We start from the raw sequence: 19,978 nt of genomic DNA on the forward strand, positions 1-19,978 counted from the left end.
AGGGTGTTCGTGAATCTCCACTCCTTCAGAGCAAAATGTAAACTACTTCTTGAACCAATCCTTGAACTAGCACTCCATCAACAAAATAACAAGCCTAAAATCCAGCCTCTGACTTCTGAATTAATATGCTTCAGAATTCTGGGAGCTGCTCAGATACCACAGCAATCGGCATCTTGTTAACAGTGTAGGTAGATTTTTTTAGATCTAAGGGCATGTCTACACTAAAAATTTAAGTTGACCTATGTTATGTCGACTCACAGCCTTACTTTGGCGGTTCATGTCACACTGCCCTCCTTGTGTTGGTGGTGCACGTCCTCTCCAGGAGCCCTAAGAGGGGCAGTGTGGGGGGGCCAAGAGTCCAGGCTCTCAGCTCTGCGGCTTCCCCCCCAAGGGCTCTCGGCTCCCTGCCAGGAGCATGTCAACCATCCGGGCTCCCAGCTGGAGCTCCCCACCTGCCTGAGGGTGACAGCTGGAGCTGTAAGCGACAATTGTCAAGAATGGCAGCCAACAGCTGGTGTATGTAACTGACAGAGTGTATATATGGATACTCCGTCATCCTAACTACACCGACATAAGCCCTACATCTCTCCTGGAGGTGGAGTTATGTCAGTGTAGTAGGGCACTTACATTGGAGGGAGCAAGGCTGCAGTATGTACACTGACATAATTAGGTTGATGTAAGCTGCCTTATGTCGACCTAACTGTAGTGTAGACCAACCAGGCCTTAGCATTTCAGGCTGGTTCTCTGGAGGAGGGAAAAAAATGCCTTCTATTCATGTAATTGATGTATCAGAAAAACCTTCTTTCTGAAGACTAGAGGTAAAATGCAGGTCTCATCTTTCAGGATGCACATGAATTTCTCCAAGAGGTAATAACTGCTCTCTTGTGTAAAGGAAGGGTTAGAATCTCACAAGAGGGTGGGAACCGAATTGAAAACAAATGGAAGCTTGTGCTAGTTTAATAATAATACTCCTGATACCCAAGAGATTTGATTTTGTAGTAGGAATACAGCAAATCGCTTGGCTGTACAAGCAGCGTGGACTCTGTTGAAATGATGCCAAAAGCTATTAGCGTGCTTAGATAGGGAATTAGAATACAGAATGCCAGCTGGAAATGAAATGCTGAGAGAGATTTTCCTCTTGCTCTCTTTAAAAGCAAGCACTCCCCTGTTTGAGCAGCCCAGAGTGCTTGGATGAGAATTGTTTGTTCCGCTGAGTAAATGGTGAAATCCACGTAGAGTGTTTTTAAAGGTGGCTTCGAATTAGAATTGTGTTTTGGAGCCTAGTGCTTGAGGTGATCATGCTAGTAAGAGCTGACGTCATTTGGGACTCTTGCAGTAGGAGAAGGGGCTGGGTTTCAACCTGCTTTAGGTTAGATTTAAGTCTGAAGAAAATCTGTTATGTTTACAAATGAAGCCCCCATTTCAAATGTTCAAGACCTTTGAGAGGAAGGATGGTTGTGTGGTCTGAGCGCAAGGTTGAAAACAAGCAGAAGTAAGTTCAGTTCCTGGCTCTGCCATTGATGTGTTGGGTGGCTGGCTAGGAGACTTATCTCCCTGTGCAGGAAATGCTGTGAGATCCTTGGAGGGAAGGTATTAAGTTAACATGCCAAGAGTGGTTTCTTTTTATGATAATGGAACCATGATTAAAGTAAGTTAGAAACTGACTTGCAGCCTTGGGATTTTTACACAGGACCTGAGTGTTCAGCAAGAGGTGCACCTTCACCACTGGGCTTGGGAATGCCAGTTCTAATAAGAATGTGTTCACATGCTCTGCGTGAAGGTATCCATGTGCGAAACTCCATTTACACTCCCCTGGGAGCTACTCATCTGCACTTTGTCCCCTACACAACCCTGCTGCATTGGTTTGTCCATTTTTAACCCGCAGAGCAACTGCAGTGCTCATTTTCTCTCTTTAAAAACAAAACCTGGCAGAGAAACCTTCATACATTTGGGAAGCAGGAAAGAACCTTCCCACACAGTCCTATGGCCTGAGACCTAGGAGGGGGAAAGTTCAGCCCTGGGCCAACACCTGGCTTATCAGAGGTAGAATTGGGCTGTTTTGTCCAGGTAGGAAGCCAGCTGTTCTCTCTGCCAGTAGGATCAGTCTTTCCTTTCCAGCCTGGGTAAATCCCAAGAGATTCTGTGTAAATAAACTAGTGCAGGTAAATTTTCAACAGTCTCTCAAATGTATTCTTGTCCTCTCCCTCAGCACCCCCCCTACACAGCTTGCATTCCCTCCACTCATTATTGGAGCCCGGCTTTTACAGGTGGAGGAATACCAAAAATAGTCCTACTAAAAGTCCCAAACTATTCCTACAACAGCCTCTGTCAAATATGTGGCATGTACAGATTACATAATGGTGCACCATGGCAGAAAGGATTTATTAGCATCCACTTGGGCCAACCTGCATAACTCCCTCATGGTTTTGACATTCAGGAGTAAGAAGAGCATCTCAAACGAGTGCTGATAAAACCTTTCTGTGGCATCACATTTATTCTAGGTCATACATGTCATCCTTGTCGGCACCTTTTGTCATAGGTACAATTGAACTTCTGTGGCAGTTGGCCGTGCTGACATTTGATTCTGGTTTCTCTACCCCTTCCCCGTCATTACAGTAAGCAGCACGAGAATGAAGAGGGTGAAAGCCACCGGCGCCACAAACACAAAAAGAACAAGCGCAGCAAAGAGGAGAAGGAGGCCAGTGATGATGGTGTCGCAGAGGGAGATGAACAAGATGCTAAGGAGTAACGGCTCCCAGCTGTCCTTTAGGAGGGACTTGCTCCTTTGCAAGCAGCGTGGCATCTAACTTTATTTTCCAAGGGAAGCAGAGATGACTCTGGTGGCCAAGTATTGAAACACAATGTGACAGCTCAAGCGTTAAGGCTGAACACACAGTTAAACTTGGATACAAGACAAAGTATGGCAGTAATAGTATATACAGCACCGAGCTATTCTTCTTGTAAACGACCCTAGAAGAACTTCATTGTATCAGATCCTATGGTTTCTGATGAAAGACAGCTTCAGCTGAAACTAACGTACTTAGGTGATAGGGTTTTTTTGCGCAACCATGATTCCTTTTTTTTTTTAAAAGTAGGACAGTAACTGCAACTTGAACTCTATTGTCCAAAGAAAAGTGTGATTTAGGTCCTCTGTGAGCCAGTTTAGAATCTGACGTCTGTTAGTGAAAGTCTCATCCCCAAATCCATTTCTTTATAGCTATGAAAGTATCTCTCATCTGTCCATGGCCGGATTGGCAGCATGTGGAAAGGAACTACTTTACAGGTGTCATTTGAACCTGCTTTGGTCTAATGGCTTTTAAAAGGTAGGACATTCAGAGACTTCAAACCCAGCTTTTTTTTTTTTGTAACTCATTGAGAATGTAGTTCTACTACATGTTATACCTGTAAATGGAAAGTCACATTCCGTGGAAGACTGTGGTGAGAGCATGAGTTTCTTTTTTTAATTAGTTTGGATTATTTTTTTTGTAACAATTGAGATAAATAATCTAACACCTTAAGGAACATGAAGCCCCATCCAGCAGTTTGACATTGTTGGATTTACTTATTTATATTCAACATCATTAATACACCTGTGCAATGCATTTCACCCTGCCTCCTCCCCATAGATCTCAGAATAATGCAATCAAATTCCATGCTCTGTTTGATTTAGGGTTTGTTTTGTTTTTAAACAAATTTCTCAGTGGAAGGTGGGGGTTTGTTGTGTATACCTGGTTCTTAAACAGAATACTGCACTTGTTTGTGTGAAGCCACAAGTATCTAATTTTAAGTATCTTCCACTTCTATGAATTGATATTTAAAACTGTCTTAATTCCTTCCCCAAAATAAGATGGTTCTGAAATTTTACATATGATTTTTTTGTACTGTAGTCATGCAAGTCTGAGTGTTGTGTGAAGCTTACAACCTTTGAAACTTGAGCCCGTACAGCATGATAGCAATTTGTATGCTATGACACTGCATTTGGTGGGTCATTAACTACAAAACCTGTGGGAAGCAGAATAAAGCAATTTTTTTTGTAAATGTGGGTTTTAAAAACTTTATCCATTGTCTTGAAGCAACAGAATCATATGCAGTGCATACTGAAGGCAGAGGGGAAAAAACCTAGACCACACTTAAATGTATTTACTCCCTTTTCAGTGCTGTGTGCAGCCATGCCTCAACTTTAACAGAACAATTTGGCTCTGGTGATGAGATCTATGGAGTATTTCATGTTACCATTTAGGAGTCAGACCAGGTCAGTAGTGATTAGCTTTTGTGATGACATCTGCAAAGAGATAATGGTATCTGTTTAGTTCTTAATGTACAAGAGGCCAGGTTGGCAGAGCAGCCCAGCACTTGGGAGTTCAGGCATACTGTGGAAAGCAGTACAAGGATCACTTTGTACTAGCACTGCTCTGGCTCTAGCGTAAAAGCTTCATTTTCTAGCCATGTTCATTAGGCAACTTTAATGAGCACTGAATTTATTCATTTTTGGAGAGGAAAGGTGTCCTTACTACAAGGGGGGGAAAAGGCCATACCAAGAACACTTGCTTATAGCAAAGAGGGTGTAAAAGGTATTCAACATGTGCCCAATATATAAAAATGTAGGGCTGTCAAACGCTTAAAAAAATTAATTGCACTGTTAAACAATAGAATACCATTTATTTAATTATTTTTGATGTCTTCTACATTTTCAAATATTGATTTCAATTACAACACAGAATACAAAGTATACAGTGCTCACTTTTTATTTTTGATTACAAGTATTTGCACTGTAAAAAAAGCAATTGTATTTTTAAATTCACCTAACAAGTCCTTTAGTGCAATCTCTTTATCGTGAAAGTTGAATTTACAAATGTAGAATTATGTTCAAAAAAACCTGCACTCAGAAATAAAACAACGTAAAATTTTAGAGCCTGCAACTCCACTCAGTCCTACTTCTTGTTCCGCCAATTGCTCAAACACACACATTTGGTTACATTTCAGGAGATAATGCTGCCTGCTTCTCACTTCCAGGTAACACTAAACAAGAACAGGTGTTCTCATGGCACCGTTGTAGCTAGCGTCACAAGATATTTTCATGCCAGATGCGGTAAAGATTCATATGTCCCTTCATGCTTCAACCATCCTTCCGGGTGACAAAAGTCCATGCTGATGATGGGTTCTGCTTGATAACAATCCAAAGCAGTTTGGATGGACACATTCATTTTCATTATCCAAGTCAGATGCCACCAGCAGAAAGTTGATTTTCTTTTTTGGTGATTTGGGTTCTGTAGTTTCCACATGGGAGTGTTGTTCTTTTAAGACTTCTGCAAGCATGCTCCACACTTCATCTCAGATTTTGGAAGGCACTTCAGATTTTTAAACCTTGGGTTGAAATCTCACATCGGTACCTTCTTTGTGTTCTGTCAGATCTGCAGTGAAAGTGTTCTTAAACTGAACCTGTGCTGAGTCATCATCCAAGACTACTATAAGATGAAGTATATGGCAGAACGTGGGTAAAACAGAGCAGGGGACCTAGAATTCTCTCCTAAGGAGTTCAGTCACAAATTTCATGAACATATTTTTTTAATGAGCATCATCAGCATGGAAGCATGTCCTCTGGAATGGTAGCCAAAGCACGAAGGGGCATACGAATGTTTAGCATAGCTAGCACGTAAATATCTTGCAATATTGGCTACAAAAGTGCCATCCAAATGCCTGTTCTCACTTCCTGGCAACATTGTAAATAAGAAGCAGGCAGCATTCTCTCCTGTAAATGTAAGCAAACTTGTTTGTCTTAGCAATTGGCTGAACAAGAAGTAGGACTGAGTGGACTTGTAGCCTCTGAAGTTTTAGATATTTGTTTGAGTGCAATTATGTAACAAAAAAAACTATGTGTAAGTTGCACTTGCACAACAAAGAGGTTGTACTATAGAACTTGTATGAGGAGAATGGAACTTTTTATTTTTACTGTACAAATATTTAATAAAAAATAGTTTTCTACATTTTCATATATTTTGTATTGTGTTGTAATTGAAACCATTCAGTTGGTAGTCTATTGTTTAACAGTGCGATTAAAACCAATTAATTTGAGTTAATCACGTGAGTTAACTATGATTAATCGACAGCCCTAATAAAATGCACTGAGGAAGTCATTCGGTAGGACTTCAAAACTTTGGATTAGCAACCAGTCTTCACTTTGCCTGTATACTATTGCAAAGGTGGTGATGATCACCCTTAGGTAGGGTGACAGTGCTGATATTTGGAGCTTTTTCTTATATAGGTTTTTATTACTCCTATCCTGATTTTTTTCCCCCCCCCACTTTCAGCTAAAGTGACAATTGACAAGGCAGAGCAAACTAATGGAAGTCATTTGCCTGTCAACCCCCCTACAAATAAATGCTTTACCGTTCTGAATGGGGTGGTAGAGGTACTATTATTATGGACACCCAACAACTGTGTAGCTCAATCATCACAGAAGGAAATACGCCAGTGCTATAGTGTCTAGAGACGTGGGGTATGTCTACACTGCAGCTGTGAGTATGCCTCCCAGTGTGTACTAGCTCTGCTCAAGCTAGTGCATAAAAGAGCAGCATGGATGTTGTGGCATAGGTTAGCCACCTGAGTCAAGTAGACTTTTAGCTGGGGGAGTGGAGAGGGTTAGCCCAGCCACTGCCTGTGCCACAATATCCATACTGCTATTCCTAGCATGTGCATCTGTTGAGCTGGGCTGGCTGCACTTCCACCTGCTGCATAGACCCATATGATCTGTGCATACTTATTTTAATCTGGTATAATGCCACTGACTTAATCCAGAATTTTGCCCTTTGTCTCCTTCAAATTCCTCTCCCTCCTGACTGCATACAGGATGCTTGGGGACAGAGTGGGGCTATAAGAGCGATGGAAGCTAATACAGAGCATGTCCATACCTGGATAGGATTTCTCCTCCACGCCTACTGCATTACTGTGCCCTGCACTCATATTGAGTGGCTTCAGGGGAAGAGGATGTGGAATCTCATGAATAACAGTTACTGTCCTTTAAGTTCCCCTTGCGCCCTGGATCATTGCATGTTTTTGTAGAGATGTGGCCCAATTAGTCACTTTACCATTAGATGGAGCTACTGTACCAGGGAGGCAGCTGGCCTCTGGCTTGAAGGGAGACACTCATGGTGTCAGGAGAAAAAAAAATTCTTGTTAGCTGATGAGCATATTTTTTTACAGGAGAAAGTGCAGAATCCCATTGTCTGCCCAAAGTAGTTCGTAACCATTTCACCTTGTACGTGCACCTTATTTGTTTGCCTGTTATACACACTGGGTCTGTATCTGCCCTTGTTGTAGTCAGGAGGTTGAAAAACATTTTGCATAAAATTTTCATAACTCAAAATCTTGACCACTTTTAGTCCAAAATAATTCCCGTGTGAAAGTGGTGAAAAGTCAGAATCTGGCCTGGTGTATACACTAATCAAGGTACAGGACTTGGTGCTAAACACTAGGATGAGGTAAGAGAGGATGAGTTTAACATTTGGAAACAGGCATTTTGCCAGAGCCCTCCTATCTGCTTACCAAAAGGCAATGTAAACTTGTCTCACTTGAAGAAAAACTTTAGAGGTTAATGCAGGGAGCCAGGGATGATTTAGAAAGGCATCAAGTTCTGTTTCACAGCCGGTGGAACCTTTGGCAAGTCATTTCATACCTGTAAAATAGGGGTAATAGTGAGGGTGGTGGTAAATGTGGTAAGTACTTGGATAGCTGTACCCAAGGATACCATTGGTTAATAGATACTATTCTGATTTGGGAACATTTTATACGCTCTTCATATTCCCTAGTATAAATCACTAGCTGAGCTACAGGCCCAGGTCATCTTCAGCTAGACCAGCTCTCTTCCTGGGAGATGCAACATGACAAGCTTATTTCCTTCCGCTGGCAGAGGCTAGGATGCTTCCTGTCTTGGTCTAGAACAGTAGGACTTTTGGAGAAATATCCACTATGGATCAGGCATTCCATTTTGAAACCCTCAGGTAAGAACACTCACCCTATTTTCTAGTCATTTTAGAATAACTTAAAGGCATCAAAGCTATTCAACATTTATTAAGATGATTCTACATGTTCAATGCAAACAATATGTACTAAGACTTTAGTGATGCTGAAGGCACCTAGAAATAAGACAAAGTAATTGGTAAAATCACAATGCCTTTTGCAGCATCCCCTTCATTTAAAAACATATCCTACAACCACAACAGCATGGCTGTTAATAAGGGACAAATGTTACAACAGCAGCAGACGCTGCTCTAAGTTAATAGTAACTAGGCTTTGAATGATTAGATTTCAGTTAGTATTGGTATGCATCCACATCACCATACCCACACAAACTGATGAAAAAAATATTTCCATTGGTAATACATTTATGGAGGCAAAGGAAGAAAAATGCTGCTTGATAAATCTGATTTAAGGATATTTACTTTGTATATCTTCACACCTGATTCACAGTTTGTGTTATAATGGTTACAAAGCTAACTTTTTGAAATCAACATCTACTGTTTAATAATTCTGATCCCTTCATAATTTCCCACAACTGAAACTTTAAATAAAAAGTTATTAAACCCATAATTTTGCACAACTGAATTTAAAACTGATTAAAAATTTTAAACAGTTGTCAATTACAAAAAAACATGGAATTCTGCCAAGCCCCTCTCTCAGATCTAACCAGAGGTTTGTATGGTCCAAGGCTCTTCTTCTGTATCTTTGTATGGAAAAGACCAACAAAAAAAACCAACCACCACTCCTGAAGTTCTGCATTTCCTTCATTTCAGATGGAGACTGAGTTAATCATACTAGTTTTTTCACAGGCAGCTTGCTGACTTCTGAATTTTTACTCTTGCTGTTCAACATGTCAGGAGTAAGAGGCCCAGAAGTCCTGCTGGCCTAGAAAAACTTTAGTCTAAATCCACAGTAATGTTTTATCAACTGAAGAAAGGGGCTGCATAATGCACCATGGAAGCTTTCATAACTGAACTATTTGCTTTTAGAACAGGAGTACTTGTGGCACCTTAGAGACTAACATTTAGTTAGTTAGTCTCTAAAGTGCCACAAGTACTCCTGTTCTTTTTGCGGATACAGACTAACACGGCTGCTACTCTAAAACCTGTTTGCTTTTAATGAGCTTTGCTAAGAGTCCTAACATACAACGTTTAGCTAAAAGCAAGTTAAGTCACTTGGTGTATAAACTGTTAATCTAGCAAGGAACAGAACTCTGATCTGCTGTAGTGGCTAATTTATAAGTAGCCAGCTCTGTCCTACAAGGCCCTGCTTAAGAAGATGGGAGCTCCTACTTCATTATGTTTTTTAAAAGAAATTGCTCTAGCTAGTATTTTTACAGGGGGAGATGCAAGAAATTAGTTTCCTTTAATTTCTATTATGGTCCACACTGGTCAGAATGAAAGCTGTAGAGCTAGCAAAACAGAAAACCATTTGAAATATAACAGTGAAAACCCTCAATCATTTCTACTAGGGATTAGAATTAAATGTAATATAAAATAAACAAAAATATTTGAGGAATACCTACTATATTCTGAATTTTCCAAAAAGCCCAGCTTATCAATGTCCCAATAGCCAGAATAGCTTTATACCTCAGGCTTCAAAATTCTACTATATAGTTAGCTACTGCCACTGATGATTAGATTCTTTCAAGCCTATCTATTTCACCGTATACACACACAAACTGACATTTCCAGCAATAATTGTAATTTACAGATAAGCCAAGAAAGAAAAATGCTGCTTGAGAACTTTAGCATACATCTACACAAAACAACAAACCTTGGCAGAGAGTTTCAGAGCCTGGGGCAGCTAACTTAGGCTCCCAGAAAGCTAAAAATAGCAGTGTAGATGTTGCCTAGGGTCTGAAACCCAGCAAGGTTGAGAAGGATATTCTCTTTGTATATTTTGACATGTGCTGTTGACAATTGGTGTTTAAATGGTTTATAAAACTTTTTTTTTTAAATCTCCATGTCATTAAATTATAAGCCTTTCCCCCAGTGTCCTGCAACTGAAAGATTTAAAAAAAGCTTAAACATCTTATCTGTTGAAATTATAAAAAAAAATAATGAAATTTGGCTAAGCCTAAATATACTGCACGAAGTTCACAAACCAAAATGGATACTGTCCTTTTGGAGGTAGTTCATTTCACATACAGTGGTTGAAGTGTGGCTGGAGGTGGTGGTATATAATTTGGTCATGTCATTCTACCACAGTCTTAGCTCTGCTGGGTGGGAGGGAAAAGTGGTGAATATGCGAGGCAAAAAACATCACTTTCAGACTATCAAACTATGCATAAAAGCAATGGGGTTACTTCCTGGGGGCAGACTTTTCTTGGGAATAAGAGGGCCCATTATGTTCAGACAGCCCATTTCTACATAATAAAAGATGGTTTTAGTAAAAATCACAAGACAAGGGAGAGCAGAGTTGAGGAAGGGTTAGAAATCCAGCAATTCACTTAACTAGCACCAGGAGTAAGGATTTCTGCACAAGCCAACACAATGCATTAGCACTAACAGGCATTCTTAATCTACCTGACAACAAAAGGGTTGAAAAAAATACTAGACTTCTATGGGCAAGAAATGTAAATACCATTGGTAATGAACCATTTTATCAGTCCATGTATTTAGAGTTTTATTAGCGGCTTTTAAAAACAGCTACAAAATGGCATGTCCAAGTACACCAGCCAACCAGCGACCCTTAACCAGTGTGTGAAACATTGCTCTTATTTTAGGAGATTAGGTATGTTTTAGTTACAATCATTGGTTTGGCACAGCTAAAATAGGATTTGGAGGAAAAAAGGAGACTGGCTCAAAATAGAGATGCACAATTCATATAGGACCACTGGAAAAATAACTGTCCCCACAATAATCTTGTACTGATTAGAACTCCATGATGAAGCTAGTGAAAGTGCCGCTCCAATCTGCTACAATGTTGGATCTAAAATTTAGATATATCAACAAGCTACATTTGCCTTCATCAATTCTGGAAATGTTTTCTTCAAATAGGAAATGAAAGCCCACTGGATAGTACACATCATATGCCAAGAGTTCAGGGTTTCCTTGGTATACCCGCCACATGTTTTGCTATCCCATCAATCTAATGAGCATCTGGTCTCAAAGAGGCTCATAAATCAAGTGAACATAGATTTGGCTTTGATGTTTACACAAAACTTCCAGGCCAAGACACAACTGTAAGAGTGACTTTGTTCTTCTGTTCTTTCAGCATGGGAATTAGCTCAGAGTTGCTCATTCCTACAGCAGACACTCCATTTACTGCCACTATTTCATCTCCGCACCTAGCAAGGCAAGAGGAAACTTCTGTCAGGACAAAACTCAAACCTTCCATTATCTGTATTACAGTTGCACCTAGGGACCCTGACTGATCAAGGTCCCATTGTGCTAAGCACCATACAAACCCAATAAGTGTAAACTCTTTGGCAAAGGACTGTATCTAAATTGACAGCACTTGGGGCTGTGGGGAAGGGATGGTCTGCAAAGCTCATGTTAGTGCCATTAGTTGCTTTCTTTTTAATTGTTGGGGTTGGGAGGGGATTAGCCAAACAGAGAGATAGGAAGGCAGAGGGGACAAGTGAAAGGAAGAGAGGAGGCATTTGAGAGAGGCTGAAATGAAATGGCGGTTGGGGTTCAAGAAAAGAGCCACTCAGCACAAGGGAAGACAATCCAGAGGAAAACTGTAAAAAGCAGATGGATGTGGATGATATAATCTGTGACCCAAGGTCCCAGCTGCCTATTTAGTAACAGCTATGGGGAAGTGCTTACAGGCCTCATGGAGGATACTGTCATGCTGATAGTTCGTGAGTCTGCTTTACATGCTGGGATTGGACACACCCAAACTACCTCCTAAAAGGGCCTTGGTTACAGTTTACAAAGTAGTCAGAGCTAAGGACCCCAGCTAAAGCATCTTCCTTGGAAACAGACCAGGAAAATGAATGCTGTAAGAGGGGGGATAGGATATCCAGGTAACAGCAAGTCCTGTCAACAAGGCCCTAATTTGATATCAGAACATAGTTGCTAAATAACTGAAAAGTCCTTAATTGGATTAATGCCTGCACCATTCACTGAAACTCAATCCCTTGGGAACAGTGCCAGGTCTCTGCTCTGACAGTACTGGCAGATGGGCTGAAAGGGCAACACTAACAGCTGCTCTAGAAGGAGCCAGCTGTACATGTTCCTAGCTGGAGGGAAAGACACTGTAAAGGGAGCTTCACAGGGGAAGACAACCATAGAAGTTAAAGAGCCAGTCCATTTCCTAGTGTGTCAACCAGATTAGTTTTAAACATCCCCAGCACCAGGACTTCCACCATGCCCCTTGAGAGATTATTCACAATTTAATAAGTCTCACTGTCAAGAAGTTTCTCCTGATATTTATCTTAAATATCCCCTTAATTTCATCCAGTTAAGCCTAGTTATAGCATAATCACCACTTGTAGTATCCTAACTAATCCCTCTCCCACTTGATAATTACACCCTTCACAGGATGGAAAAAAAGTGTTAAATCACTTAAAATCATTTCTAAGCCTGACTCTTCCATCGTAAGTGTAGAAATAAAGACAGCTGGTTGTGTGATTACTACTAAGAGTTAGGATGAAAAGGAACTTGGATAAATCATTACATTTCAGCCAGGCTAATTGTTAAAAGCAGCACAATAGCTCAATAAAATTATACACACTGCATCTAAGCTCAGTACTTCTGGAATAGACACAAATAATGGAAGAAACACCATACGTACTTTAGTCTTCTGTCATGGAAGGCAGGTGTTGCAGGCACTATGGTTTTAATGAAAAATGGCTGGTTTCCTTTGCCTTCTTCAAAGCCTCCAACAATGCTGAATCCCCAGCTTTCTGAGTTACTTTTACGAAGGACAATATCTTGACAGCAGTGAAGGTAGCTGGAAAGACAGGCACAATCACAGAAGAGGCGTACACACAACTTGTTCAGAAGCACCTAATTTCCAGCTAGAATTAACTGCTTGACTAAAAATCTTCGTTTTTCTTGGTGATGCGGGAACCCACTGCAATAATCCTTGTTAGATTACCTGCATCCATCAGGGGACAAAGCTTTATCCCACCACAAGTATTGTGATGAGAGTAGGAAGCCAGGTAGGGAAGACGGGTCAGGGTTGTTCATGAGTTATCTTACAGCATCATTTTGTAAAAAAAAAAAATGAAGTAATTGAAAGCAGTACTGTTGCAGCCCTTATAATTAATCTGGAGTTAATTTTCTGGTTTCACATGTATTGTGGGGACTTGGTACAATGGCTGTAGTTAGCAGCCAGATATCACAGTTGGAAAGCAAACATTACGTGGTTAGGTAAGGCAACCTTTCTTCTACTAAATGATTCAAACAATCAAGTCAGTCAAGGTTTGTTTGTGAAGGGTTTTTCATGCAGGACTTATCATAAGAAGTACTGTACAATAAGATATTACAGTCCTATGAAAGATTGTTCATAAAGAACATAATCCAAACATTTTGAGCTATAGCTGCTTCTTGATTTCTAAAATGTCTGATGTATTATATCACAAGACCAAGCCTGCCTCGACAGACTTCTTCAAAAGATGACAAATACTAACAGTATTTGCTCCTGGAATTCACTGCTCAACAGAAAGGGAGAGCCCAATGACCTATACTAGATATCCAAAAGGAGTGGCTGAAGGGCGCCAGTGCTGTGAGCGCAAACAGAGCAGCCATAAATCGGCACTCAGCAATAATCAGAATGCATGCAATTAACTGTGGCACTCACTACCACAAATTAACTAAGGCAAAGAATGAAGAAGGATTAGACATTTATATAGACAATAAAAATACCCAGTTATGTTAGAGAGAAAAACAATGAACATGGGATATCAAGCCACCTGTTTCAGAACATAAGCCAGCCACTAACTGCCTGGTAGGGTAAAACCAGTCCAATGTTACTATGTAGGTGTCTTACATCCCCATCTGCAGCATCTGGTACTGGCTACTGTCAGACATAAAATGCTAGGCGACAGACCAGATGGCCATCCATCTGGTCACGTATGGTAATTCCTGTGCGTTTAATAGCTCATACACAGCTTTGAACAGCATAAAGAATCTGTTATTGTGAGGAGAAGACTGGCTAGTACACCTGGTTTTTTACTACTCTAACTTCCACTCAGGCAGCTCATCAGAGATGGGATGGAGCCCTCTCATGTGAAAGGCTGTCCTGGCAATGCAGTGCAGCAATGTCAGGACAGCGTGTAAACACAAAGGCAGCATACTACTAAATGAGCCAGGCCGACAAACTACATTCGACACAAACAATAAGCCACAAGTGCAAGTGTAACAATAAAGAGTGGAACTTTTAAGCATTGTGGACAGAGGTGTTGAAAAGGATTGAATATAGCAGCAAGGCTTTGAACATAACCTCTTCCGACTCTGCTCTTCCAGCACCAAACGGCTATCTCAGACTAACAACTAACATGTGGCTTTCCTCAACAAAACAGAACGCAAGAGAATAAGCACCACAGGAGTGATCTTCTGGATTAAGCATTTACCTGAAAAAAATACTGAGCATGTGCTAGCAGTAAACTTCAGATTTTCATACTGGATTTCAAAACGCAGCTCAGGGAACGTTTCGAGAAAGCTATACTCAGTGGTGGCTCAAAAATTTCTCAGCAGAGGTTAAAAACAAAAAACACAAAACCCCTCAATTGTGTAGTGCATAGAAGTCAGCATGCCAAAAAGTCTGAACACCTACGTTTAGCTGAAGAGGACAATGAGGAGCTCAGCTCTGATCTGCAAGAGGTTTGTTTTTCCTCAGTGGTTTAGTGAAATTATAGCACACAGAGCCAACTAGTCATTATTGGCCACCACTTTGGGCAACTGGGGAAATTAGTGAAGAACTGCAAGGAAGGAATTATTACCATTTATATTGTTTGGAACAAATGATGTAAACATTGGTAGACCGCAAAATGAAATAGCTCTGCTGTGTGCTTCTCAGACCATATCCTAAAACCTCCCCCCATGAAAGCATGTCAGCAGCCTGTGGTGCTAATATTCTATAGTTGGGAGATGCCAGAATTCAGTTCAGAGCAATAGAAGGAGATTACTCTCCAGCCACTGCTTCAGTGCTCCGAGGGTGCTTCTGACATGATGGCTCTCCACCTCAGTGGGAAAAGCTGAAATTGCTGCATAGGGTCCCGTGAGGGAGGTATACAGCCAACACTACTTTTTAAAATGAGAGCATATTTTTATGATCTTAAAGTTGGCGAATTTAATTATGAATTTAGCTCAGGTCCTCAGCCAGTTACAGTGAGTTAGAGTAGGAGAAACCAAACATTAAATATATTTGAGGCAAGGTACTTGGTGGATGCTAGCTCCGAGGCCTATACTTAAAACAAAAGCAGATGACTGGAGCGCTAAGAGGCTGACTTAATGGAAATGGAATTTTGGAAAGCATTAGAGTCTCTGGAGCTTTCGATAGAGTACTCTTCACCTTCCCTGGCACAAGTGATGAGATGTAAAAGGAGCTGTTGCCTTCCAGTCACAATACACCTGGCCCAAGAGTGACCCCTCTGAGGAAACCTCATTGCACTAGATAATGGCATAGAGATTTGGGGGTTAAATCCCAGCATCATACATGAACATGCGTTAATCAGGTGCAAAAAAAAAAAAAAAAGCTGGGTTCCTTTCAAGAAAAAACAGGCCAAGACTCTCTTGACAAGAAGCCCAGACATAATGCTCTGGAGGAATAAGATCTGCCCTCTGTTTTTTGTTCTGGGAGTTTACAGACTGATAAATTGCATGAAGGGAAGGTAGCCACAGGCTTTGCGTTCCTTCGGTTGCACCAGAAAACAAACCTGTAAATAAATCAGAACCCTTAGAAGAGAGGGTTTTGTTTAACCTGAACCTCATGTAAGCTCCCTGTCCAGCCACAAACCTTAACTCTGACATAACCTGCACCTCCTCTCTGGGTTGAGCTCACTCCAAATTGACCTTTAGCAGAGATCAATAAAGAGGAACACATGCTGCATCTCTCCAGAAATTAGTAGCTGAAAAGTTCAAACCTTAAAATGCTTGCCACATGGAACGCAGCAGCACAATTCCCACTACCTTTAGCACCAGCAACATGGTAAGCTACCTTCTAATGCATTTTAGCAAGGAAATTCAGAATTTGGCATTATTTTCCTAGGATAAAAATTTCACAGTTGAGATGAAGTTAATAAAAGACTGCTTGCCTTAAAACAAAACCATTAGACTAGCTACTAAAAGGCAGTAGCAGTGCCTGATCTTTGACTTCTGTTAAGGAGAATAGTCAAAGTGGCTTGGGTTCATCACGTTTTACCGAGGATTGTTTGCAGTGCGCGTGTCACAATTCAAACACAGGCTGTGTAACAAAACACCCTCTCTCTCTCTCACCCCAACCCCCGCTCCCAAACATACACTTTTGCTTTTGTTCTCAATTTCTGACCTATTCAGTTTGAGAAAATGTTCAGTGAACTCTGTCAGATACCTAGGGACCGACCATATTGCAACAGGAGGGGCTCAGAAATACTGAAGTGCAGTGGGAGTTTCTTAATTTATTTGAACACATTGACAACTGATAGTCCCTTTTGCTTTTATTTAAAGGGCTTGTCACCAAGTTTGACTTGGTTCAGAGCCAGACAGTGATTCACTTTGCTTAAATGCAGATGAGGTAAAATACCTGACTCAATGGTTAATACCGAGGAGAGAAAGAATTGACCAAACAAACTTACGTAGGTAATCCAAGCCATGTGATCCAAAGGGGTGACCAACTGAACCCGTGTTCCCTGATATCAGAGGATGGGTCTGTGGGTTCTGGCACCCTCTCTGGTACAAGGATTTCCAAGGCTTTCAGCACTACGGTGTGGGAAGCTGCATTGGATTTCAGTGCAGAGACAGCTTCATAGTAGTTTAGATGAGTCAAATCGATGCCATTTATATTCAAAAGCACATCTCCTGTGGATTAAATAAGTAGGATTATCATGGCCGCATGAACTTACTGACCTTTTGCAATATAGACCACCTCTGCCTCAGGGTGTCATCCAGGACTTACTGTTTCAAACTTTACTGGTGTTTAATACCAATTTTCACTTAAACACTAAAACCCATTCATTGAGTTAATTAGCAAAGTTATAAAAAGGGAAACTCAGGGTCTGGAAAGTCTCCTTACCTCTCTTGATCCTGCCATCCCTGAAGAGGCATCCAATGGGTTGCACACTAGTTACATAAATAGGAAGTTTGTTTTTATTGTCCCTTCCACCTCCAATAGTTATTCCCAAAGATTCCTTTAGCTCCTTTTTTATTGCAACGGTCTTTTCCTGGCTGAGGTATCCCTGAGGTAGATCCTACAAAGAGATGATTATATGGGTTAATCAATGCAGCAGAATTTAGAAAGGTCCATAACTAGGGTAGGAGGCAGAGAACTCTAAAAATTCAGGGCTGGTGAAAGATGCCACATTAACAGCTCTGGAGAGTGAAGTTGTTTGTTTAGGCACAAATAGCAAAAGCAGCAGAAGCTATAGCACACTGTACTCCCAAGGCGATTCAACCCTGACTCAGAAGGGTTGCTGCTAGGGATGTGAGGATATATGCCTGTCTACATGTCCATTCGATCCTTTGTCTACATAGAGGTTCTTTGTGATGAGAGTTTCCCCACCAGGAAGTGGAAAGAAACTACCAACTCATTTCACATAGGTCATCAAACATATCAGGTATTACCAACTTTTTATCTTTAACTTTGGTTAAATTGGGATGGATTTGAACCAGTGACACAGAGTAAAGAGGCATTTCCAACTCCATCTACAAAGGCTGAGCTATCCAACCTCATGCATGTTTTAGAATAGAGCTTGTTATTAAAATATATATGTTTCCATTGGAATGATCACAGTCCCCATTTCTGTTTCAACAAGCCCAGTGTACAGCAGAACTGCAGAGTTACGAACACCAGAGTTACGAACTGACCGGTCAACCACACACCTCATTTGGAACCGGAAGTACACAATCAGGCAGGAGCAGAGAGAGAGACAAAAAAAACAAATATAGTAGAGTACCGTGTTAAGTGTAAACTACTAAAAAAATAAAGGGAAAGTATAAAAAAAGATTTGATGAGGTAAGGAAACTGTTTCTGTGCTTGTTTCATAAAATTACGATGGTTAAAAGCAGCATTTTTCTTCTTCATAGTAAAGTTTCAAAAACTGTATTAAGTCAATGTTAAGCTGTAAACTTTTGAAACAACCACCATAATGTTTGGTTCAGAGTTACGAACAACCTCATTCCCAAGGTGCTCATAACTCTGAGGTTCTACTGTGCCATAAGGCCAAGAAAAGTAAGAAGGCAACCAGCAGATATTTTTCCAAACACAAGGTAGAGAGTATGAAGAGGAGGAGAAACTTATTTCTGAAGATGTTGTTGCATGGGATGAAAGGACAGTTTATAGTGACTCAAATAGCTTATCTACTTTAAATGAGAATCTAATGGTGAAATTTCTCAAAACAGCTCAGCATTAACCTAGCTCTGCTCTCCTTGAAGTCAGCTGCAAAAAACTCGTACTGACTTTGACGGGAGCAGAATTAGGTCGATGTTAGCGCTTATGAAAATCCCACCCCTAAGCTTAGTGAAATATTAGCACATCATGTCCTATAGATCTTAAGAGGAAGAAAGGGTTAGAGAGAGAGAGTGTGTGCGTGTGTGTTGTGGAAACAGAAGAAGACATAGTGGACTGCAGTTTATAAAGGAAAGAACTGGGCTGAAACTGCATACGATAGCAACCAACTCAGATGCAGTAACCTGTGAAACTAAACACAAGTCTAGGCAGTTCATATTTCAGGCAGAATTTCTTCACACAAATTTTAGTTTAAATATGATACAACCTGCCAGAGGCAGCAACATAAAAGCAAATCTGTTCAAGTTCACAGTTTTCTAGAGGAGGGAATCTGAGTGTAAAAGTAACTAGTTAAATTGGAGAAGTTGCAAAAGCATCTTTCTTTAGCTTCATTAGTATAGCTTTCCCCTCTAGGCCACAAGGCCATTTAGTCCCATACTGTGACATGGAGTCACACGCAGTGTTAGCACTGCAATTTAATATTAGGGGAAAGCTGTGCTTGATGTGCTTGTTGTCCTACAGATAGGGAATTAAACCCAATAGTAGTTTTACTGGTTTCTGGTGGCTGTCAAATACCCAGTGACCCTTTCTCAAGGAGCAGAGATTAACTCTGCTGTTTTGGCCAGCATTCCTTCTCCCCTTTAGACAGGCTTTAACCTCAAAGGCTGCACAAATGATGCTGCATTGCTCTGTAGATAACAGATGCTTGGTCTGACCGTACAGTTCACTGTTCTGCCAGCTCTCAACTTCTATTGCTTTGCAATATCTGGTAAAGAAAAGGTGCTATATGGGACCAAACCCTACTCTTCATAACCCTGCAGTATTCTTTGTTTATATTTTCATAGCACTCAGTGGTAAAGTAATAGATTTGAGAAACAAAGAACAACTGACCCAGCAGAAAATAGCACTGCTATTACTACAAGACTTACCTTTTGGTAGTTTGATTTTCGTCTGTAATGATTCTGGTCAGGTCTCCTCCGATGGTGCACTGGACTCCCTCCATTGCTGCTGCTGCTGCTGCTACTACTGTTTGGTGTGCCACCATCTTCAACAGCATCTGGCAGCTCTACACCAGACTGCCTTAGGACCACAAAGTTCACTCTTGCCTCACTGGTCTGCCAGGAAAAACAAAAGGAGAAGCTTAATAATATTTCAGTAATTTCAATGGGTAAAGTTTCACCATGGCTCATGTAGAGACTTAACCTTGTGACTTCTGATGATCTCTCTGAAAGTTTCATGGCTCAGACTTTGTGTAGCATTCTGAAAAATGTAATAGGCATGCACACACCTCTAGAGACCAGACAAATCTACGAAAGGAGCTGATAAGGACTGTCACATATAAGATACAGGAGGTCATTTTTCT

At 40.8% G+C, this 19,978-nt stretch overlaps 2 protein-coding genes across 7 annotated transcripts in view; one reads left to right on the forward strand and one right to left on the reverse strand.

Moving 5' to 3' along the window:
- The window catches only part of LOC101937540 (pre-mRNA 3'-end-processing factor FIP1-like), a 36,502-nt gene extending 32,464 nt beyond the window's left edge, over positions 1-4,038 (forward strand). For 4 of the 5 annotated variants that reach the window (XM_005291764.5, XM_065557259.1, XM_005291765.5 and 1 more), the window contains one exon: positions 2,617-3,084. In XM_005291764.5, coding sequence (XP_005291821.1) covers positions 2,617-2,749 — 133 coding nt within the window. In that variant the 3' untranslated portion in view covers positions 2,750-3,084. Of the gene's footprint in view, positions 1-2,616 lie in introns of all 5 variants that reach the window. The other variant, XR_010590426.1, reaches the window with a different exon arrangement.
- The window catches only part of LOC101938455 (ligand of Numb protein X 2-like), a 50,102-nt gene continuing 33,412 nt past the window's right edge, over positions 3,289-19,978 (reverse strand). For both annotated transcript variants that reach the window (XM_065557258.1, XM_005291768.4), the window contains exons 6-10: positions 19,545-19,730; positions 17,185-17,359; positions 16,748-16,970; positions 12,763-12,921; positions 3,289-11,308 (exon numbers count right to left, since the gene is read on the reverse strand). In XM_065557258.1, the coding sequence (XP_065413330.1) occupies positions 11,173-11,308; positions 12,763-12,921; positions 16,748-16,970; positions 17,185-17,359; positions 19,545-19,730 (879 nt within the window). In that variant the 3' untranslated portion in view covers positions 3,289-11,172. The remainder of the gene's footprint in view (positions 11,309-12,762; positions 12,922-16,747; positions 16,971-17,184; positions 17,360-19,544; positions 19,731-19,978) is intronic.

This window comes from Chrysemys picta, chromosome 9, assembly GCF_011386835.1.
Source record: "Chrysemys picta bellii isolate R12L10 chromosome 9, ASM1138683v2, whole genome shotgun sequence".
Taxonomy (NCBI): Eukaryota; Metazoa; Chordata; order Testudines; family Emydidae; genus Chrysemys; species Chrysemys picta.